Below are 24,912 nucleotides of genomic sequence, written 5' to 3'. Positions count from 1 at the left end.
CATTACGCTAAAACCCATTAGGCACTTGGCTCTATGATCTAGTGGTTCTCAATCTTTGGGTTTTGATCCACACTGGTAACATATCAATTCATAACAGTAGCAAAACTGCAGTTATGAAGTAGCAACTAAATAATTTTATAGTTGGGTCACAGCAACATGAGGAGCTCTATTGAAAGGCTGAGAGCCACTGCTCTAACCTGATGATGTGGTCTTTAGGTATGATACACTGTTTTTCTTCAGTACATGCTAGGCTGGCCTAGAACTCACCATGTTGCCCAAAAGATGAATGACCCTCCCCCCCCCAAAAAAAATCTAATACACAATTTAGCTATAAAATAAATTTTAAAAAAAGAAAAGAAAGAAAACAGAATCAAAAGTTTCAGGAAAATAGGTAGGCTTACAAAGAATTCAAAATATTAAGCAAGGTCACCCAAAGAAAAAGCAAAATAAAACACATTTTTTCTGTCTATGTGGATCCCTAGCCTACAGTGTACAAACAAGCGAACATATGGGTGTGTGTACAGCGTGGGTAAAAGAAAACAAAGGAGAATGTGCATAGAAATGCAACTGGTAGTGAAAGCAGAAAGCCTGTGAGCAGCTGTTCCACAAGGAGCTCGCTGTGACGCACAGACTTTGGTTCTAGGCATAGGCTTGGCTAAGTGGCCATACTAATATAGCTATGTGATGTCTTCTTTTTATTTTCCAGTTCTTTAAATAAAGTGACTTGAAAAAAAAAATAAAGTACATACCTCTCTTCTATAATGATTGGCTGCATCTAGATTATCCAAAATAATGGTGTCTCCTAACAGCATACCAAAAACTAAAAACATCAAAATATACAGAAATAAATATTGATGAAAGTAATATTTATAAGAATGTAATTTTTCACAGTTAACAATTTTTAGATTTCTATTACAAATGAACAGCTGAACAAAATGAAGTCACAGTCTTTTACCTGTTTCACAGTGTTCAATGTTATCCGGGAATGTTAACAAATCTCGGGCAAAGACTGGATTTCCAAAGGGTTTAAAATGTAATTTACCATTTCGGATATGAGGTAGAGGTCTAAATTAAGAAACAAAAACAAAATAACAAAAAAGTACTAAATAAAGCATACATAACTATTTATAATCAATAAATACACTTAGAAAAAATAAATATATGCATATTGTGATATGTGACCCACCTATATGACCCAAATCATATTCCTAAATGATCACACATTCTCCCTAGCAATGAGGACTGCCATGAGGATCTGCTATAGTGACTCTCTTAACAACCCAGCAAACAGCATGTGCTATGTCCTATAGGCCTATTCTTACAAGCTTCTCTCCCTCTCTTACACTGTGTTTAAATCTATGTGCACATCTTTAATCTCAGCACTTGGGAGCTAGAGAAAGCAGGTGCTGCTGGGAGTCCCAACCCAGTTCTTTATGACAGTGCAATGAACACTTTACTGACTGAGCTATCTCTCTAGCACCTGCCCACTGGGTCTTCAGCAATTACAAAGATATAATAGGCCTTTCTCAATGGAAATGTTTTCTCAGAGAAAGTATTACCTTTAGGGTTGGAGAGAGAACTTGGTAAAGTCAGGTGGCAACAGTTGGATCTCTGAAGCTCACTAGTTAGCCAATCTAGCAGAATCTGTGAGCCCCAAAGCTAGTGAAATTGTCTCACAAACAGATGAATGCCTCCTGACAAATGGTACCCAAGGTCCACTCCTAGCCTACACATACAAGCACACACATGTGCATGTGTACTTGCACACACCCAAACACACAAATTATTGCCCTTATCAACAGAGTTATTTTGATGTGTTGATTTCCTATGCTGTCTAATGAGTACAAATTTAATAGCAGTATGGTAGGTAAAGGCTTGTAATGGATTATGAGTTAGAATGTCAAAGAAAAGTAGGAACTCAAACACAAGTCTGTTATGTCAATAAAATTCACATTATTTAAATTCAAAGGCTTACTGAGAAGGTAGTTTAACTTGTATTCAGCATGTGTGAGGCCCTGGGTTTGACCCCAAGCACTACAAAACATTACTTTCTTATTTTTTTCCTAACCTTTTCCAATCTGGAACAGTTTTCCTATAAATAGAATCAAGGGGCAACACCTGCTGACGACCTTGCGTTTCATCATAGATAGAGCGTGCAGCATCAGTGGTCAGCGTGACCACACAGTCCATGTCACTTGCCAGATGCCAAGAGATAACCACTGCGGCGCGATCATCTTCAATCTGTGCTAGATGTGCGATCTGAAGCCATTTTAACAGAAATTTATAAAAAAAAAATTAAAAAAACAATTTTTAAAACTCTTACCACAAGAGAACAGCAGTAAGAATGAAACATGAATAAAAGAAACATCAGTCAAATGTTTTGGCATCCATCTACAACCCCAGCAATTAGCAGGCTGAGACAGAAGGATTATAGAGGTTAAGACTAGTTCAAGCTACACAAGAAGAAAAACAAATAGAAAAATAAAAATAAAAACAAGATTCCTCAAGCTGGAAAATTTACACTGACTGGAATCCATCAAACTGCCTATTCTGTTAAATCTTTAGAATAATTTTCTATAGATTAACCAATAGCAAATTTGCAAAATAAGCAAATAACAATAATGCAAAGTTTGTCAACTAATTAAACACACACTTATTTTACACTTCAATGTCTCCAATAGGGAAGGTCTTGGTAATCATGAAGCACACTTAAAGATATACAATAAAAAACAGAGGTTCAAGATTCAGTAAGCATATTATTTAAAATACCTTTAAGCTATTTAAATGTTACAAATAAATAGCATTGCTTTATTGAGAATCAGAACAAATCATTTTCTTACTGACAAATACTTGCTGTGGTCACAAGCATTCTTGCTTTAAACCTATTGGGAAATTACCGCACCTCTAAAATCTAGCATTGTGTTGGTAAAATTGGGCCTACCATTTATTGTTCTCTGACCTGGTATCACAAACTTGTCTAGAAATAAGGCTTTCATTTCACCATAGACATATCATAGCATCTGCCCTGGTTTTCTAACTTTATAAGGTACTAATGGGAAAAAGTAAGAAACAGACGTGCTGACTGGCGGTGTAGCTCAGTAGGAGAGTGCTGCCTAGTGTATGGAAGGATCTGGACTCAGCCCTCAGAACTGGGCTTGGGAGGGAGGACAGACATTTTAAACAAAACAAGTAACAACGATGAACTATTTCTTAAAACTTAAATCACAAACCTTTCCCAAAACATCTCCACTGAGCTTGGTGTAGTTTGGAAGAGTGCATGATCTCCTGGGCTTTTTTTTAAGTTCACTTTGTTCTGCTATCTTTTTTTCCAAAAGTGCTTCAATATGAGGTATCTGTAATTAAAGAAAATTTATCTACAAGGTCAATTTTTTTTTTTTAAATAACAGGCAGCCTAAGACAGTAAAAAACCAGTAATTTGGAGTACTTGAGAAAGTTGTTTTTCTTTGATTATGGTGATTTTCTGAGACAAGGTTTCTTTGTGTATCCCTGGATGTTCTAAAACTTACTCTGCAAACCAGGCTGGCCTCAAACTGACAAGAGATTTCCCCCCCCTGCCGCTGCCTCCCAAGTGTTGGGATTAAAGGTGTGCACCACCACTGCCCAGTTATTAAAATAGACAATATATTATAAGCAACAAAACTATAGTTAATACTGATGGAAAATATCTATCAGGGATATTTGGTCACAAACTTAAGATCATGACATGGTAGGAAAGTACTCTATTATTAAATTATATTCCCAAAGAGAGAAAGCCTTCTTTGAGGAGGAAAAAGGGCAATACTGGGATTTAAGTTAGGCTCTTATACACCATAAACTCTACCACTGAGCTATACATTCAATGATTTTCTAAAATCTTATGAAATATAAGATTTTATCAATATATTTATAATATAAATATAAATATAGCCAGATCTATTGGTAATCCCAGCAATCACAAGATGGTGGGAGAAAGAGTCTGAACCTAGTCTGAACCATAGCAAGACTGTCTACCAAAAAGCAAACAAAACAAACCCCACCAAACATGACACAGGAAAAGATATACATAAATAAATCTACAATGTAGTTGTCTTCTCCCTAAAACTGAATCACGCACAGAAGACAATAAACTAAGAAGACTTCTATACTATTCTGAATTACTTAAAAACATCACGGGGCTGAAGAGATGCCTCAGCAGTTAAGAGCATTTATTATTCTTGCAAAGAATTAGGGTTCAATTTCCAGAACCCATATCACAATGGCTCACAATCAATTCAAGGCCCCAGTTCCAGGTAATCTAGTCTGCATGCAGGTAATAACTAACTAAACCAATCAAACATACCGAGTGTTTGTATTATGTATATGTACCATGGTACACACGCAGAGATTAGAGGACAAATGTTTGCTCCCAAGCCTGATGACTTAAGTTTGAGTCCCCAAATTCAGAAGATGGAAGGCGAGAACAAATTCCAAAGCTGTCCTCTAACTTTCATGTGTAGATCATTGTACATGTATGTACACACACAGCACACAGTACATAAAGTTAAAAAAAGTCTATAGAATTTTTAATAAGATAGTAGTTGAATTTAATAAAGAAATTTAATATACCTGTTGTGTTGTAGGAATATCAATATTGCATGCTTTTAGTTCATTTCGCAGCTGGACCTCTTTTAATTTTGTTTCTTCAACTTGGCCTAAAATAGAAAAGAAAAAAATTCTTCTTTTTTTTTTAAGATTTTATTTGATTTTATGTGCATTGGTGGTTTGTCCACATGCATGTCTGCATGAGGGTGTTGGGGCCCCTGCAACTGCAGTTACAGACAGTTCTGAGCTGCATGTGGTGCTGGGAACTGAATCCAGGTTTTCCAGAAGAGCAGCCAGTGTGTATAACGACTGAGCTATCTGGTCCAGGTCCTTGGTTTTGTTTTTTTTTTTTTTTTTTTGTCGTTGTTTGTTTGTTTTGCTTTCTTAAATAGTACTTAAAATATACCTTCCTAAAAATTTACAACTACTTTTTCCTTTTAATGTTTGATATTAAAATAAAAACTGATAGTTGATCATGATCAATTAAGTTATAAATCCCAAGGTTCAATGATACACAAGAGAAACAGAATGAATATACTGGAAGATGCTCTGGCATCACACGCACACATGAACACGTGAGCTACGGAACTGCAGATACGCTCTCAGAGTACAGTTAACAATCTACAAACAGTCTACACAACTGACATGAATGGTTAAGAGCACTGGCTGCTCTTACATTCAACCTGGGCTCAAATCCCAGTGCTCATATGGCAGTTCAACTGCCTGTAACCCCAGTTTCATGGGATCTAGAAACCTTCTTCTGGTCTCTACAGACAAGAGGCACAGACATACACACAGGCAAAATAAAAAAAACTTTTGCTAGGCAGTGGTGGTGCACACCTTTAATCCTAGCACTCAGGAGCCAGTTGCAGGCAGATCTCTGTGAAGTTTGAGGTCAACCTGGTCTACAGAGTGAGTTCCAGGATTTCCTGGACTACACAGAAAATCCTGTCTCGGAAAAGGGGCGAGGGGTGGGGGGGAGTTAGGTATAAAGCTAACACAAGTTAAAACCTATAACAAAACATCTGACAAATGAAAAACAGGCAACATAGTACAACTTAACAAATGTCTTATTTTAATTGCATACGAATATCATTTTAAAAGACAGCAAACATTTTCTGGACTAATGGAAGAATAAATTAAATATTCCATTTTCAGTGCTTGTGGGCCCACATGCTACTGTTGTATGTAAAATACAAAGAGCTCATGATTAAAACTAAGAATTAGATCACTTATCAATTCCCTAGTGACATCTTTTGCCAGAAACTAGAGCTAGATAAATTAGTTATCAATATTGTCAAAAGCTTTAAACTTTCCACAGGTCCATATTTCTAGAGGAAAACTGCCAATTTTTAAAATGTGTAAGTCTGCTACGAGCTTGATTAAAGTAAGGAACACTTCATGTTAGCAACTGCCAACAACTCAGGAACAACTATCCTTACCACCCTTTTCTTTCAAGCAGACAGAGAGACAGTCTCGCCCACCTCACCTGCTCAAAGACAATGCTTTATTATTACCTGCACACACAGGGTGACTTACATTTCATTTCATTAACAAGTTGCTTGTTGGCATCAAAGAGACTTCTATACATAATGATGGACCTAGATAACTGGTCCTTTTCCTTCGTAAGTGCTGCCATTTGTTGCTGCTTTTTAACATCTGAGAAAAAAATTTCAGATAATGTAAACAACTTAGAAACTGACTTTTCCAATGCCATAATATGATGCATACAGAAAGCAAAGAAAGGTTAACTGAAGTTCCATTAACAACAGAGTTTACTAACCTATATCCCTAAGACTTACCATTGTAAAACATAAATGGCAGGCTATAGGATTCTAATGTTCTTGATAAAGTTGACAGTCGAGGCTCAAAGATAATAAAATATTCAGTACTATCCCTTCCAGGACTGTTTTCTGCCAGCACTAGAGTCTGTGTAAGTGAAAGGGAATGAGAAAAACAAGAATTAAAAAAGAGACATTCCAATGTTACATGTGTTGTTGTACGGCTACCAAACAAGCAGGACAATGCGAGCATGGACACTGGCTGAGTCTTCAGAGTAACAGACCGTCACGACCACTGTCTCCCCTTCGAGATGACTGGACCAATGATGATGAGCACGACTACGCGGCAGTAACACAGAGTGGGCAGTCAGAACAAAGAGTCTTGTCTCTCAGGACTCCATCTGTACCCAAACCTTTAGGCTACGGCGAGGTAAAACAGCTTGTGGAGTGAAAGTTTAAAAAAAACACACACACACAAAGAAATACGCAAAGCACAACACTCAGTTTAAGTTACAGCTGTTACCATGGGAGACCAATCCCACGGGGACAGAACAAGAGGCCCCTGAAAATGCTTAAAGACTTGTTTTTTTAACTTTTATATTTTTTTCAAGTCACAAAAAGTATACCTGAGCTTAAGATCAAAACATATAACTAGCAACTGATGCAATTATAAATATTTTAACTTGAATGTATTTTTTAGTTCTGTAAAACGAGACCTTAGGTTCTTTGTTTTTCAGAATAGAATACAATTTAAAAACACCCTTAACTAATAGAACACTATGGGGCATAAAACATAAAATTATAATCTTAATTACAATTCTGTTTCTCAAAAATTAAAGAACATAGTAACGAATAAGTCAATTCTCAGTTCAACACAGATTTTAAAAGCTATCAGCAATGTATATACAGGAATCTAAGTACATATAAAAGTAGTTTCTATTTAAGAAAGAACATATACTTGCACTTGTCTGCTTAAACTTGACTTGTTAATGGCAATTCATAAAATGTTACCAATTTAAAATATTTATGAATAATACAGTTAAACCACACTACAGCACTCAGTCTTTGGGTAGGGAAGACTTAGTTTGAAAATTTTACAATAACCTAAGAAACAGGTTCCCTAGTAAGAAAATCACTGATTGTTCCCTTGCAAATTTGTCTTCTAGGATGAGAAATATAGCTAATTAAAAGTTTATTTTATTAGATATCAAATTTCCCTTAATATGAGGGAAGAGGCTATATCAGTTTACCTTTTCATCACCGGCAATGTATAAAAACACAATCTCCCTGGTGAGGGACACACTTCAGTCTAATAATTACTGCTTTAACTAGCTTCCCGGGCATTACCAAGCCATCCTTTTTGTTTTTAAAGGCTATTTATTTTCTATGATCAAAAAATTACTCATTTTTTTACTCATTTATCTTTATACTAGAATGCCTTTTAAAATAGATTTTGCAGCTTGTCGGGTTTCAAAAAAAGCTCAATGTATTAATCTGATATATGCGTAGCCATACATAAGACAAACCCTCTTTTACTATCATTAAACTTTTTCTTTCTGGTAAGGAGTACTTTGATACCCATGATCTAGTGTCAAAAATTATCAACACCTTGCTACTTCTCTTTTAATTCTGTTTTTAATCAACACACTGCTACTTCTTTTAACTGTTTATGATATGCTTACTATAAAGCTTAATTTGTAATGTAGTTAAATATACTATATGAATAGGAATTTGGAATATAGACGGATACATGATACAGGAATGAAAATGAGGCTTGTTCAGATCATGTAGGCAAATAATATAGACTATAAAATGATACAACTAATGAACTTGATAAATTACAACATCAGATTTTTTTATTTCAAACAAAGTATATGTGAAACATTTCATACAAATACTAGCTGTATTCTGGTCAGTGTTTCCTACATATTCTTGAAAATGATGGCCTGGGAGTAGTAGTAGTATTCAGTAGTAAAGAATGGAGACACAGTGTTCAACTCTTAGCATCCAGCCACCAAAACAAACCTGAAACAAACATAAACTAACACTTCCTCTCGTTCATTCAGTATTGGGTATGTGGAAGCCAAGTCAGGCAAGACTCTGCTATTTACTTGGAGGAACAGTAAGGACCTCTGGTGGCGAGGGAAAACCAGACGTATCTATCAAGTTCACATTTTACACGCAGCTTCTGGGAAACAGCTAAGTCTCTGTCCTAACAGGCAGAACAATTTCAAATGCACATGGGGAAGAAGAGGTGTGCTCTTCCAACTCCAGCTCATTTTCCACGTTACACAAGCTTCCTTCCTAAGAAAGTAAATAAATAAAACCCAAAAAAGGTGTGTGGCTTTCATGACTAACTTTCATTATGGTGTAGGAGAAGCTCACCTTCCTCTCTCATTACACTAGAACAGCTATGAAGAGCTGCCAGCAGTGGCAGCTGACACTTGTCCTCCACAGGAAGACACTGAAAGCGCCACAGTACACAACAGACTGGGAAGAACGGCCACTGTTCAAGCCTCACGCAAGGCTGTCTTAAAAGATTCAAGGAGATGTCAACTCTTTAGATCTCACAACTACAAATAAAAAATTACAAGTGCAGAGCTTTCCATAAAAACTAGACACTTTTGAATGCTGGTAACACTTCAATTAATGAAAATGTTTTGGCCAGTCACTGCCCAACAGACCAACAGTCTCTGGGATAGAGACAGCTGAGAGACTCCCAATTTACAAGCTAGAGTATTGAAATAATGTAATATTTGAGATGAATTATACACAAGGGTGGACAACAAGAAAACCTAAGAAAAGGTACTATTGGCACTTGTTGGCATACACTGAACTACTCAATAACCCTAAGAAAAGGTACTATTGGCACTTGTTGGCATACACTACTCAATAAAGACTCTAAAAAAATTAACAAATTGGAAAAAGGATCAAAATAAAATGAATTTTTTTTTGCCTGTTTAAAGATTTAAGAAAAAAATTAACATTATTTTTGATTATGTGTAGGTAAGTGTGTGCATTTGCAAGGAGGTAGGCACACTCGAGTGCAGATGCCTACAGGGGACAGAGGCACTGGATGCTTTGGAGCTGGAGTATAGGTGGTTGTGACCTTGAAATTAAATCCCAGTACTCTGAAAGATCAGGTAAGCATACTTAACTGCTGAGCCATCTCTCCACTCCTAAGTCAAAGATTAAAAAAAAAAAAGGAAAACAACAAAAACAATGTATGTACCAACAATATACAAATAAAAAATCTAAAAACAAAACAAATACTTAAAACTAGCACTGTCCAATCTTTAACAAAGAATACTTCTAAGCTAGGGCCTCACAACTGAGTGCTCCAACAAGAGCTACAACCCCAGCCACTCCCAGCCCACTTTAAACTTAAATTTTGATAAAGAATCTCAATACACTCACTTCCCAAGAATGGCCTTAACCTCAGTCTATATCACAGACAAAGCCAACCTTTCTGTTCCAGCAACCCTGACCCTCTGTCAGGTTTACAAGCCTACATCAACATGCCCACAAAAATAAATTGCAAATTTGATTAAAATTTAAAAAAGACCTTTTTATATCCAATGTTGCAAGTAAGAAGTACTTGGTGTGGTGGCACATTCCTGTAATCCCAGTGCCCAGCAAAAAGATATGAGGTCAAGGTCATCCTGAAAGCCACTCTCCCCCAAAAAGATGAACACCCTCAGCGCAAAAAAAAAAAAAAGAACACAAAGTTTTGGTAGAAATGTAAACTAAAAATTGCAATAATGATACAATATTTAAAATGTGTGTATTATTTTATGACCAATCACTTCTCTTTCTAGTTATTTCTTAACTCAACCTATAAATCAGTATCAATTTATCTATTTACCTACCAACCAACTATTCTAAATCAACACATAGAAGAAACATTAGTGATAAAAAATAAACCTTGGAAATGAAATAAATTTATACCAAGGACTGATAAAAATATGTGTAGTCACTTTATTAATGATATAGGCTTTTATTTAACAAAGAAATATATCTTTTGATATATCTATAGTTGGTATATCTAGTAAACTAGCTAGAAAATTCTTGCAAAAGCATAACCCTATTACATTAACAAAATTCAAAACTTAATATCCCCCATCATATGTTGAAAGCACTATGCTATACTAATGTGCATAATATATCTTTAGATGACTTTGCAGTAATCGGCCAGATACCATGATTTCTGAAGGTTAAAAATGTAATAATTACTTATACAGTTTTTTAAGCACTGCATTTTTAAAATTATAAGACAAACTATTTTATTTTAAAAAAAATGACAGGCTAATAATTTATTAAGTTTTTACCTAACCTTTATTTTACTGCTTCTGTTTGTATAATAGTAGTAACCTTATGACAAACAACAAACATTATATTGTCACTAAAGCTGAAAAATCAGCACAAAAATTGAAATCTGTCATCCCTCATGGAAGATCTGAGTAATGATGGTTCTGGATCCAACTGTAATAGCTAAATCACAAATATTTCAACTGATTTTTAGATTTACTGCACTAAACATAAAATATCAGAAAATCTTCCTAGGTCTATATACAAAAAATAGGTGTGTTATGGAAGTTGGAAAAGATCTAAGAAACTTACCGTGATTTCAGCAGAACCGTTCACAAAGGGAAATTCAAGTGTCCTAACTTTCCCGATGAAGAGTGGGGTATCAGTGTCCTCCTCATTAAAACCTTTAATGGTAGCTACTACAGTGCCAACCAAATCCATTCCAGTATGATTACCATAATTATCCTTAAATACACAGTGGGAAGAGCTAATTAGAAGGCGACAACTAAGAGAAGAGCACAAATAAATCAGAAACAAGACATACTCTCTATTTATTGAGAGCTCAATATAAAATATTTAATTCACTCATTCAAGCTTTTCCTGTAGGTTTAAACTGAATTATCGATACTACTCTGTAATAGCCATTCTGAACCTGAATATCAAAGCCAATTACTCTTGTTAAACTCTGTAGTGTTTGAAGAAGACATAGACATTACTGTGATACTGAGATGTAGGTCTCTGACCAAGGTCCTGCTGGCAATAGAGCGAACATTAGAAACAGCTGGGGTAGCAGGTTGGACGTCAGGAACCAACTTCATAGGCTGATTAGGCAGAACATCAACTATAACCTTAAAAACAAAAGCAACATTCATATTGACAATGCATTCTTATGAATACTCTTTCAGGGGGAGACAAAGGACTGCATATACTAAATAAAATTTTATCCTCAAAAATTCCATTAATTTCTTAAAATAAGTTTATTCTATCCTAATTTTTCTGAAAAATCACATTATAAAAATCCTTGCTTAACCAGTTTCACTTGCAATGGGTTTCAGTTACCTGTCATCAATCATTGCTCTGAATATATTAAATGGAAAATTCTAGAAATAATTATTTTATAAGATTACATAGTTTACTTCAGTATATTATTATAATCTTTTGATTTTATTGTTATTGCTAATGCGGCAGTGTGTCTACTTTATTCAACTTAATCATAAGAAAGCGTACGCGGGAGAAAACGTAGTTAGCACTAGCTTGTGGTTTCAGGGACCGACCGAGTCCTAAAAGGCCTCCCATGTGAAGGGAAATAAATGGCTTTTGTATTTATATTTTGTATCCAATAATTAATTCACTTTAAAACCAGAAACTTCACTTATAAAATGAGTAAACACCATGGTACATAAACTAAAGTTACAAACCTGCTCGCTGCTGAGCGTATTTGTTTTATCAATCATAAAGTCAAACTGGATACAGTATGTCCCGACTTTGCTAGGGGTTACTTTTTCCCTAAAATAAAGAGGTAAAAGCAATACTTTATTTAACCAAGAGTGAATGATTTCAAAGCATTAACATTTGTTTCCTTTCACAACAAGCAAATGAATAAGAGAATTACTAATACTGCAATACTTTCATTAACGAAATATTTATTTTAGGCTTACTTATTATATCCGAGTGTTTCCCCTTCATGTTTGTATATACAACATGTGTGTACCAGAAGAAGTCAATAAAAGCTGTCAGATCAGCTACAGGGAAACCCTGTCTCAAAAAGCCACCTTACTAACCTTCCATTGACTTTCTTTTCAAGCTTTAATTAATTAATTAATTCCTTCACTTATTTATTGTTTTTTCGGGGCATGGTTTCTCTAGCTTGGGAGCCTGTCCTGGAACTCACTTGTAGACCAGGCTGGCCTATACTCACAGAGATCTGTCTACCTCTGCCTCCCAAGGGCTGGGATTAAAGGAGTGCACCACTGTTGCCCAGTCAGGCAGTATTTTTAATGTCTGACTTTATATATTCAATTTGTTTATTGTGATTTAATCATCAATAAGAAATTGAGGGCCTAGAGATATACTTAGTCTATTTGAACCATATTCAACCATAATGAAAATAAGAAAGTGACAGTAAAAATTAAACAGATTTGCCTCCAAAGGGCACAAACAAAAATTAAAAAACAAAAACACACCAAAAACTGAAAACCGAAAACTTTCCCTGAAGCAAACAGCTATATCAAAAAGTCACTTGCAGATGTTTACAAGTTAACAGCTAAAACATATAATACAACAGCATGGGACCCCAGAGGCACTGAGTTTCACTCCTAGGCTTCCATTACTCCTGGGAGCCAATTCTCGAGCACAGCTAAACCTAAGGCAGATGGGTTCCCAAGGGTGCTGCAGCCCAACGCTGAATCACCTCATCTCTAACAAGAGAAGCAAGCATAAACCTTCTCTGGGCAAGACTGTTACTCTCAACAGACAAGCATCTCTTTAACAGTAATGTCTAAAATTAAGCAAAATAACAAAATAATCCCCCCAAAACAATCAAGTATATGAAGAAACAAACGAACCAGACTGAAAATGAACAAAACCAATAGATCCCCAAGGAACCTAAGAGAACGCTAGACAGACTTTTGCTTTTCAGGCTGATAACAGAAAAGACTTAAAAAAACAAAGCAGTGAACCTTCATAAAAGACTAAACACATAAAAGAAGTGGTACAAACTGTAGTCCTAGTTTGACAGAGACTGAACAAGAATTGGAGGCTGGAGCCACGTGGTGGTGGTGCACACCTTTAATGCAGCACTCGGGAGGCAGAGGTAGGTGAATGTGTGTAAGTTTGAGGCCAGCCTGGTCTTCAGAGCAAGTTCCAGGACAGCCAGGGCTACAGAAAAACCCTTTCTAAAACTCATGGATGGATGGATGGATGGATGGATGGATGGAAAGAATAGTTCCAGGACAGGAAGGGCTACAGAAAAAGCCTGTCTCAAAAAGCCATAGATGTATGTGTGTATGTACAAACAAACAAACAAAAATAGTTCCAGGGCAGTCAGGGCTACAGAAAATCTTACCTTAAAAAGCCATTAAAAAAAATAAATGGAGGATGGATTGGGTGATACAGCAAAGCACACACACATGTATGCATGCGTGAGCACACACACGCACACACACACATGTATGCATGCGTGAGCACGCACACACACGCACACACACACACGCACACACACGCACACACACATGTATGCATGCGTGAGCACACACACGCACACACACACATGTATGCATGCGTGAGCATGCACACGCACACACACATGTATGCATGCGTGAGCACGCACACACACACATGTATGCATGCGTGAGCACGCACACGCACACACACACACGTATGCATGCGTGAGCACGCACACGCACACACACACACATGTATGCATGCGTGAGCACGCACACGCACACACACACACACACACACACACACACGGTGGGGAGAATATCAGCTGATCATGCCTGTAGTCCAAGGGATTCAGAGGGGTGGAGACAGGAGGATCATTTGAGTCGAGAAGCTTGAGCCCAACTTGAACATAACAGACCTTTCAAATAACAAACACTGAAGAATAAAATAAAAGTACTAGAACTAAAACTGTTCATCAGAAATTGTTAACCCAAAGCCAGCCTTAACAGCAGCTCTGAAAATGCTGGAGGAAAAGGAGTACACTTCAACATAGAGAACAACAGGCACAGATTTTCTCCCACTTAAGCACGGCGCAGGCTCTACCCTACTTAGCTTCCAAGATTTGAGCATATTCAGGATGGTATATGGGAGCTTATCTTAGTTCCTTTTCTGTTGCTGTGATAAAACACCATGACAAAGGCAGTTTATAAGAGAAAGCACTTAATTGGCTTATGGTTTCAGAGGGTTAGTGTCCATGATGGCAGACGGATAGACACTGAGAATGACTTGAGTTTTTGGAAACTTCAAAGTCTGCCCCTAGTGACACACCTTCTCAAACAAGGCCATACCTCCCAATCTTTCCCAAACAGTTCTATCAACTGGGGGTGGGGAGTGGAGTCAGGGCCCAGCCTTCGAATATATGAACCTATACAAGGCTAAGAGCACTGCTCCCTTTATTCCACTGTTGATCAGGCCTCTCTTTAACCTTCTCTTCTCTTTCAGCACAAGTCTTGACTCCTACATTAAATCTTCTGGTGCTTTTATTCTCTTTAAACTGTGTATTTATTTCTTTTGGCCTACCCGCTCTTTTTCATTATAGATGTGCCTAAGACTGATTACTAACATACACGACAGAGTCAACATTAGGCTGTCTTGAACTCTTCTCTGCCTATTCCTTTTGAATTTAGCCTCAGGCAGATTCTTAGGACAAGGGCAGAAAGCAGCTATAATCTTTGTCAGTATCACAAGAATGTTCTCTAGCTTAGTTGCTAATATTACTCCCCACTGAAATCTCTTTAGATGGGCCTCTATATTCCACACTGCTTTTAGCATTACTGATTTCCAAGTTCCTACTAGGAACTCCCAAAGTCTCCCACAAAAATAGCATGGTCAGGCCTTTCACAATAACAGCCCTTATACACTGTTGCTAGACTGTAAACTCCTGTAACCACTTTGAAAAACAGTCTGGAGGTTTCCTAAAAACAAAACAAAACAAAATGACCAACAGAACTACCATATGTCCCAGATATACCAATCCTGAGCATGTATCCAAAGGACTCCATATCCTGACTACAGAGGTAACTACACAACCATGTTTATTGCTTCTGTAATCATAATGGCTAGGGAACTGAACCAGTCTGGATGTCCAACAAATGATTACTGGGTAGCCGGGCTGAGTTCATACACAGAACTTGGGGGGCAGAGGCAAGGCGATCTCTGTCAGTTTGAGGTCAGCCTGGTCTACAGAGTAAGTTCTAGAATAACCAGAGCTACAAAGAGAAATCCTGTCTCAAAAAAAAAAGAAAAATACTGGATAATGAAAATATGGTACAGATAGACAATGAAATAAATTTAATTCCACTATAAAACTAAATGTGCTAGAAGATGGCTATAGCTGGAAAAATATATTAAATGAAATTAACCTAGGCCCAGAAAGACAAATGCCCCATGTTATCTCTCATGTGGGTCACAGCTCTGAAGTTTTAGATCTACGTGTTTAACTTGGAATATATATGTATAGAGGGGTCATGAATCTAGCTAGAGAGGGGCTATGGGGATAAGGGAGGCCTGAAAGTGGGCAGTACATTTGGGATGCATGATTAAAATGAGGAAGAGAGCATGCGGATAGGGATGAGGAACAGTGGAAGGAGGGGAAAGAAAACACCAGACTAAAGATGTAGGGAAACTTTACTGGTTTGATTGAGAGTATTCATTATAGGCTCAGATATTTGAACACTTGATCCCAATTGGTGAAGATGCTTGAGGTAGTTTAAAAGGTCCAGGTTTCCTGGAAAGTGTCACTGGAGGAGGGCCTTGAGAGTTTAAACACCTACACCAGTTCCAGTTCCCTCTCAGTTTTTCATGCTTGTGTTGGAAGATACTGTCTTTCAAATTCCTTCTCTTGCCTATATGCCTGCCACCATGCATTTGCTGCCATAACTAATGACTCATCCCTCTGAAACCTTAAACCTAGATAAACTGTTTGGTAAGTTCTCTCGGTCATGTCATTTAATCAAAGCAAAAGAAAATAGGCTTACTATTTTATAAGGTAATTTTAAACACATACACACAAATGTATGAACATTTTTAAATACCAATTTTTATTACATACTAAGGAAAAAGCTATATAGATAATGTATACAAGAAGCCGTGGGTAATCAAATAAAAATCCCAGTGCCAAGTACAAGATAGTAACATGAGTTGTTAGCTAGTAATCTCAAAACAAGTCAGGCCACCATGCTTACATGACAAATATTTTACCAACTAAGCTATATTCCCAGCCTTCAGAAATGAAGAGTTAGATAAAAGATACCTACCCAAAGAAAACAGTCAAATGTTCCCTTTTAGGTTGAGAATGATATAAGATGACCACTATCAGCATAAAAACTTTAAACTCCTAGTTCATTAGCAAAAACAAAAAAACAAAACAGACAAAAAATAATACCAAAACCAAACAACAACAACCAACAAATAGTACACATAGGAAGAGAAGGCAAACAAACCAATCACAATTTATAGACATTTGAAAGAAACGCCAAATACAACTAGAAACTAAGGAGCTGAGCAAAGATACTTGCTACAAGATCAACAGACACAAACCAACTAGATTTCCATAGCCAAAATTAAAAAGGCCACACACAAACAAAATCCCATACCCAACTCTTTAGAAATGCATTTATGATTTATAACACAACTATCACTGAAGAATGCTTATCATTTCACCAAATAATCCTGAATACATATTCTGGAAAACCATCATGGTCACTAAATTTATACCATGTTCTAAGGAAATACTCATGACTGGGGGCGTAGTTCAGAAAGAATGTATTTAATGAATGTGAGATTCTAGGCTCAATACCTAATCATATTTGCCCTTTCTCGCCCCAGAACCCCTGTTACCCCCCCCCCCCACCTCAGAAAATCAATCCAAAAGACCAAAGCAGAATAAATTCCAGGTTTAAGTATAACGAGAGTTAACACAGCAGATCCGAAGTGTTCTTCTTAGGAAGACCTGTTTATAATCTTAGCCCGTGTCTGGCATCTGGGAGGTAATTGTCAGCATGGGTTATACTGATTTCACACACTTGTATTACCACAGTTCCTATGAAAGGCTTACTTTTCTCCTGGAAACCTGCAAATATGGCTATGTGTCATTCAGGGATTGGCTATATCAGCACCCCAATAAAAGCCTAACTCTGCTCCCCTGATTAACTTGATAATGGAGAATGAAAGCACACCTCATGAGATCCACTAAGAGAGGACACTTTGAAGCTTCTAACTGCTTTCTCTTGGACATAGTTACATGAATCTTCTCTCTGCAGATGTTGTTCTGTGACCTTTACCACAATAACTCACAGCAGTGAGTGAAATTATACTAAGTCCAGTGGATCCTCTACTAGTGAATCACCAAACCAATTGGTCATAAATTGCCGACACCATAACACAGGAGAATATTTTTATAATCCAAGTATAAAGACTACTTAAAGAGGATTAATTATAAAAGAAAGTCTCAAATCATCTGAGTTCATAAAGATCTAGAACTTCTGTGCAAGAGACCAGAAAGAGTGCAAACGCTAGCCTCACAATGAGCACAGGTATCTACCAGAAGGCACAGTATTACATGACTGGCTGCAACACAGCGCTAAGGGCGCTAATAGCAGGAGGCTCTAAAGGTCAAGCCCGGTCTGCGGCTGCTCAGTGGGAAAAGTGTTCACTGTACAAGCATGAAGGCTTGAGTTCAGATTCCTAGCACCCATGGAAAAGGAGGATGTGGTAATACACATCTGCACCCCAGCACTGTTCAATGGCTGGCAAGCCTAGGCAAAGGGAAATTGCAGGTTCACTGAGGCCCTGTCTCAAAAATTTAAAAAAAAAGGGGGGTGGGGTGGAGAGTGCAATAGAAAAAAGTAGCCGATGTACATACACTTCTGGCCTCATGTGCACCTACACACACATTCATACAACACACTAAAATAAATGCTTATACTAAGGTGCTCTGATATCATAAAGAAATTATTTTCATGTATTTTCTAAATTCTAATGTTAACATCACAACAACCTTCCTCAAAACCATTTTTACAGAGCAACATTTAAAAACCAAAACGAAAACCAAGCAAACATGCCTTTCTAAAAATACCTTCTGACTATGAATGTTAAGAAATAAAGTCAACAGTTTATTCTTGATTATAAACTACTTTTTCTTAGGTAAGAAATGCAAATACCACTAACATGAATTATTCTACACTGAGCACACACAAAAATATAAAATGATGTAGATGGTACCTGAAATAGAAGCAGCCATCTTCTTTGTCATTGTCTTTTATTTTATTACAACTAAATGTTTCTGCCTAGAAAGAGGAACAGAAGAAGGAGAAAACAAATGTTAAAAGAGTATATTCAGGGCCGGGTGGTGGTGGCACACGCCTTGTCCTTAGACAAGGGTTGTGTGTACCTGTAGTCTAAGAGCTAGTTCCAGGACAAGCTTCAAAGCTACAGAGACTAACACTGTCTTCAAAAACCAAGAGTATAGCCGGGCGGTGGTGGCGCACGCCTTTAATCCCAGCACTCGGGAGACAGAAGCAGGCGGATCTCTGTGAGTTCAAGACCAGCCTGGTCTACAAGAGCTAGTTCCAGGACAGGCTCCAAAACCACAGAGAAACCCTGTCTCGAAAAACCAAAAAAACAAAAAACAAAAAACAAAAAAAACAAAAAAAACCAAGAGTATATTCAGGATGAAAATGTCCAGATATAAAAGATGAAGAGACTGCATCTGGATTTATACATTTACAAGTACCACTGGACTGCTGGTAAAGGCTCAGCTTGCCCAGCTGCTAACTTTTAAAACACATTGTTGAAATGAACCATCAACTCTGAAGTGGGTTATTAAGTTGGGGACTCTAACAAGTTCTAGGGGCTGGTTTCCACTCTAAGAGTTCTCTCATTTGTACTACAAGGAGCCAACAGCTCTGTATGACTACTGCATGCCTGAAATCTGGTTTCTGAAATGCAGCTAGATGCATTCTCATGACTGAATAATTTTGAAAATATCAGGCTAGGAACATAAGAGATTTTGCTGTGTAAGCATGAAGACCTGAGTTCAAATCCCAGAACTAACATAAAAAGCTGGGCATGGTTGTGTGTACCTGTAGTCTAAGGACTGGTGGGGTGGAAAAGGGATCCAAGGTCTCACTGGGTGGCTAGCACAGCAAGCGAGTTTTGGTTGGTGACAGACCCCCATCTCGGGAATAAAGAGATAACAGAGCAACAAAGGTACACAACTGACATCATGTGCCAGCGTGGGTGTGCATGGAAGTGCATTGTCTGTGCACTCTCACGTGTGTAGTGCACACACATGCACACACAATCTAACTAGTCAGAGAATGCACATCCTGGGATTTCAAAATACCGAGGACATGCTGAGAAGGTAACTTTTGATAATTAGCTGAATAATATTTAAATTATCTTACTTCTTTTTGTCACTTTTGTGTTTATTTGTTGTTGAGACAGAATCTCTATGCTTTCCTGGCTGTCCTGGAATTCACTATGTAGACAAGACTGGCCTCAAGATCACAGAGAGCTGTGTCCCTAGCACTGGGATTAAAGGCATGTGCCACCATGCCTTGATGGTCAAACAGATTATATTATTTTCAGTTTCTTAACCCATTGATTATTACTCACATTTGTTGGTGCCCGGCTCATGCCGCTAGACAGCTTCCACAGTTTCATGGAAATGCGTGTTGGATTAATATTTTTGATGACACTACCACCTTCAGAGATCACACTCACCATAAAATCTGTCAAGTAAACATAAAATTTACTTGTTTATTTATTAGTAATATTCTGGCAAAGACAATAAGACTTTTCAAAGACATGAAAAACAAAGTAATTTGAGATCATTACTTAACCAGGAATCTTCAAAAAATGAAACTATCAATTATGACAGACAATATTCTGGGGCTGAGTCTGAATGTAAAGTTCTCCTAGACAAGTTTATCTTTGCTACTAACATTTCGTTGTCTTAGCTTCAGTTTTCCATGATGCAAATCTAGCATGGAAAACCAGAATGGTGTGACTGTATGTGCTTAGTACATGAAAATTAGGCCGACTGATCACAACACTGTATGCCATATGTATTTCTAGAACAAAAATATTTTTAGCCAGGTGGTGGTGGTGTGCGCCTTTAATCCCAGCATTCAGGAGACAGCGGCAGGAGACACATCTCTGAATTTGAGGCCAGTCTGGTCTACAGAGTGAGTTCCAGCATAGCCAGGGCTACATAGAGAAACCCTCTCAAAAAAAAAAAAAATTACATACATACATATATGTATATTTACTTTCTTTTATGCTTTAACTAGGTAAAGTAGCTAATGTATTATATGTAACATTAACATTTCCATTATATTTACCAGCTATATGTAACATGTTGTACCTGTTATACTTTATAAATTCAAAGAAAAAAGTTTTATTTTGCCAAGATTGAACACAAAATTTATGAAGTATAAAATCTATGGATATTTGTATTTTAATTAGTAAAAGCTACTGTTAAACAATTTTAACCATAACTTTTTGGTGTGCTTCTTTTGCGCATCTAAGTACATACAGGCATTCACCTCTTCAAAAACAGAGAAGCTTTGTAGAAAACGCTTGAATAAAGCACATACTAATCTCCTATTGACAACAATAGCCAGAGAATATGAATACTGAGTCACGTCCTACATTAGTCTGTATTTACTGAAAACTGTAATATTCGTGACTAAAACAGATTCTGAGAAGTTATTTAATGGATGGTTGTTGTTCTGAAACATTTTAATACAACCTGATGCAATTTATTTCTACCTAATTTAAGCTAAATGGTCCTGGTATCGATGGCTGTAAGATAACATAAAAGCATATATAACCGAGTTGAGCTACATACCATTTAGTTCTTATTTCTTTGTTTTGTTTTTCATTCCTGTGAGGCACTTTCACTTTGTAGCCCAAATTCGCTGCAGTCCTTTGGCCTCAGCTCCAAAGTGCTACACCAGTCTTTGGTTCCCATTTGAAATACCTCAGACTACCTACCATTTTATACATGGACTTTCAGTCATTCTTAAAGTGAAAGACTATGAAACACAGGATTGAGGGAAGAATTGCTCAGTTGTGTTTTCATTTAAAGGTAATGACACACATGTCTTTTTTTTAAGTTATGTTGAACACCAAACATAATTTATCCCATTAATAATACTATAAGGAACATTATCACTAAAGGTTTATTAATACTTTTTGGTACTTACCCGTGAATATGTCACCTGCTATAAAAGAGGCATCTTTATCATATTTAACATTGAGACGAACAGGCTTTTCAGGGTCTGGAAGAACCATTAACTGAATTGTAGGTCCTTCTATAGCACTCTTATTATAGACGCCTTTAACCTGTAGAGTGTGTTCTCCCCTAACAACAATGGAAAAAAAAGAGGGGCAAGGTTCAAATGACATTGTCACAACTGAGAACTTCACAGATAACTAATATAAAAATTAACATTAATATTCCTACTCCATTACATTTCTTGTCTAACACTAAACAGTTATTAATCTTAAATTCAGAAATAATAAGAAAAATCAATCTCTGTAAAACCATAAACCTTTTAGTTCTTACCTTGGAGCAAAAACAGTAAAAACCCCCAAATTAGCTCTGCCCTTATCATCTGTTTTATGCTGCTGGTTTGAAGGTATTAGCTACAAATGAGACAAAATAAAAGGGTTGATTAGAAAATTTTAGAAATCAGCTGGGCAGAGATGGCACACACTTTTAATCCTAGCACTCGGGGCAGAAGCAGGCAGATCTCTGTGAGCTGGAGGTCAGCCTGGTCAACAGAGTTCTAGGACAGAGAAACCCTGTCTCAAAAGCAAAACAAAAACAAAAACAAAAAAGAGAAAAATTCTAGAAATCTATCAGGTTCTTTTCTATTATCATGTTTCTAAAATGTTATTTTTAAGCTATATTTGCAAGTAAATTTTTTTTTTTTTTTTGATTTTCGAGACAGGGTTTCTCAGTAGCTTTTGGTTCCTGTCCTGGAATTAGCTCTTGTAGACCAGGCTGGCCTCGAACTCACAGAGATTCGCCTGCCTCTGCCTCCCGAGTGCTGGGATTAAAGGCGTGTGCCACCACCGCCCGGCCTGCAAGTAAAATTTTTAAACCTAAAATTAGTTGAAAAACATGCAAATGCTCTAAAAAATAGTCAAAATGTAGTCAAGCTGCAGAATTCTATGTTGGTTGTATTGATATCAGCTAAATGTCAAATAAATTGTTTGTACCTGGGAAGTTCAGGAGAAAGCATAGGAGAAATAAATATATACACACATACTCAAGTGTGGGCATCACAAACTATCCTCACTCTTTTTCCTTTACCGTGCTTGCTGATTATTCATTTGGGCATGTATGCTTTTTTGATCACTGCTGCAAGACTACCTTCACAGTAATAACCAATGCTTAACAGATTGTCAGTGGCCACTTCTCCTAATAATGGTTACGCCTTAAATTTTCATTTGTTTTGTGTGCCCCTCCCCCACCAGGTACAGGGTTTCTCTGTAGCTTTGGAACCTTCCTGATCCTCACTCTGTAGGCCAGGCTGGCCTCAAACTCACTGAGATCTGCTTGTCTCTGCCTCCCTGGGATTAAAAGCGTGCCCACCAGAGGCAGGTGGATCTCAGTGAGTTCAAGGCCAGCCTGGTCTACAGAGTGAGTTTCAGGATAGCCAGGACTTTTACACAGAGAAACCCTGTCTCAAAAAACAAACAAACGAAGCCCCACAAAAAAACAACAAAAAAATCTTGATTCTCATCACTTAACTAGGGACACATATCATAAATACCATATCACATTTATTTGGTACTTTAATTTCCCACATCAGCTTTTAGAAACAACTTATAAGATCTTGGGAAATGTGGGTTGGGATTCTGTCTGAATTAAATTTAAGAGCTCTGCCAGTTTTGTACAGTATCAGCTGTGCTATTATACTTATTAAACTTAGTTGGATAGATACTTCAGACTATCTGAGCATAATCTCAGAAGCATTCTTGGAACTGACTGGCAAGAAGTGAGCCATTAACTTCCTTCATCTATTGGTGCATTGTAAAAATTAAAAAAAAAAAAGTATAAGAACCGAAAGCTTCTCTTCTTTAACCTTGAGTAAAAAGGGTCTCCAGCTTGCACAAGGTGACTGAAGTTTCTACTCAATTCTCAACAGTTGGCTCTCCCAGTGTACATGGTAACAGTTAATACGTGAACTATGCGCTATGCTCATAATTGCTCCAGTAAAGAGTGAAGAGCAGAGGACCATCACCCCAGACACCAATCCAGCCCATGTCTAGCAGCTCTGTCCAGGACCAGGCATCTCTTTGTAAGATGAGAGGAACCATCCTAACAGTGCAATGATGGCACCTCACTATTTTGGTTATAAACTATAAACTTCACTTTATCAAATATAAAGATTCTGATTTATATTAGACACTAATAAAGATGACAGAGTATTGCATTTTTGAAAAGAGAAGGAAATGTGACACCTGATACTATCATGAGGATAAAATGCTGATCTTTGAGGAGTGCAAGGGGGAGGAGGTGCTAGATATCAAACACAGATTTTTGTGCACTCTAGAAATCACTTTCCTGCTGAATTACACTGTCTTAGTGGATTTTTATTTTATGTATATGGGTGTTTTTGTCTGCATGCATGTCTATGTTCCACTTTCATGCCTGTGGAGGCCAGAAGAGGGCACCAGATCTTCTGTGACCGGAGTTATAGATGCTAGGAACTGAACCTGTGTCCACTACGAGAGCAGCAACTACTATTAACTCCCGAGCCAATGCTCAAGCCCTGAAATACAGACTTTTCAGTGAAAGATATCTAAGGAAGTTTGAAACTTACCTTCAAATTGCTAGTTTTTATGAGACTTATTTTAACATTAGAGACCAATGCAGGATTATCCCACTGGTCACAGAGTTGAACAACGAGAGGGTTAGGTAACTGTCTTCCATTGATCACTGGCATGGACTGAAACAGATACAAACATTTTAGTAAACACAAATATGTGTCAATATGATTACTTCTATAGTAATGTTATATTTATAAATTGCTTCTTTCATCATCGAAAATATACCTGGAAGGCCGATTTAAGTATCATAAATGACTATTTTATAGGAAAGATTAATAATCTGTTAAAAAGATAAACAGCATTTGACATTATTTGCTTGTAGCACCAATCTCTAGTTTTAATACTTCCATCCATTTTCAAGGTTTTGCATAATGGCATTTAGCAATAACTTTTAGCCCCTAATTAAAGATGGTACTAACAATCTATTTCATAAGTACAAATACTTCTTGTTTTCTCTCTAGCAAGTATGGAAAGCTTGTGCAACTCCAGATTTCCATGTAGTGATGTATTAATGGATATATTCAAAGGACACATTGTTTAGCAAAATACCACATAAGGCATCAATCTCATGTAAGATTTTATTTACTTATTTATTTATTTGTTAGTTTGTTTGTCGGTTGGTTTCTCGGGACAGGGTTTCTCTGTAGCTTTGGAGCCTGTCCTGGAACTA

The 24,912-nt window shown here is 37.1% G+C and overlaps 1 protein-coding gene across 1 annotated transcript in view; it reads right to left on the bottom strand.

Annotated features, from left to right (window-relative positions):
- The window catches only part of LOC121458940 (structural maintenance of chromosomes flexible hinge domain-containing protein 1), a 142,679-nt gene that overhangs the window by 23,759 nt on the left and 94,008 nt on the right, over positions 1–24,912 (bottom strand). The window contains exons 30-44 of the mRNA XM_041668368.1: positions 24,236–24,361; positions 21,967–22,046; positions 21,605–21,762; positions 20,010–20,125; positions 18,615–18,679; positions 12,089–12,176; positions 11,387–11,518; positions 10,983–11,135; positions 6,384–6,510; positions 6,121–6,240; positions 4,606–4,691; positions 3,231–3,353; positions 2,069–2,259; positions 956–1,065; positions 750–820 (exon numbers count right to left, since the gene is read on the bottom strand). Coding sequence (XP_041524302.1) covers positions 750–820; positions 956–1,065; positions 2,069–2,259; positions 3,231–3,353; positions 4,606–4,691; positions 6,121–6,240; positions 6,384–6,510; positions 10,983–11,135; positions 11,387–11,518; positions 12,089–12,176; positions 18,615–18,679; positions 20,010–20,125; positions 21,605–21,762; positions 21,967–22,046; positions 24,236–24,361 — 1,746 coding nt within the window. The remainder of the gene's footprint in view (positions 1–749; positions 821–955; positions 1,066–2,068; positions 2,260–3,230; positions 3,354–4,605; positions 4,692–6,120; positions 6,241–6,383; positions 6,511–10,982; positions 11,136–11,386; positions 11,519–12,088; positions 12,177–18,614; positions 18,680–20,009; positions 20,126–21,604; positions 21,763–21,966; positions 22,047–24,235; positions 24,362–24,912) is intronic.

This window comes from Microtus oregoni, unplaced genomic scaffold, assembly GCF_018167655.1.
Source record: "Microtus oregoni isolate MIOR12 unplaced genomic scaffold, Mior012 000018F_ref0000195, whole genome shotgun sequence".
NCBI lineage: Eukaryota > Metazoa > Chordata > Mammalia > Rodentia > Cricetidae > Microtus > Microtus oregoni.
Note: the sequence above shows the minus strand (reverse complement) of the source record. Positions and strands in the feature narration are given on the sequence as shown.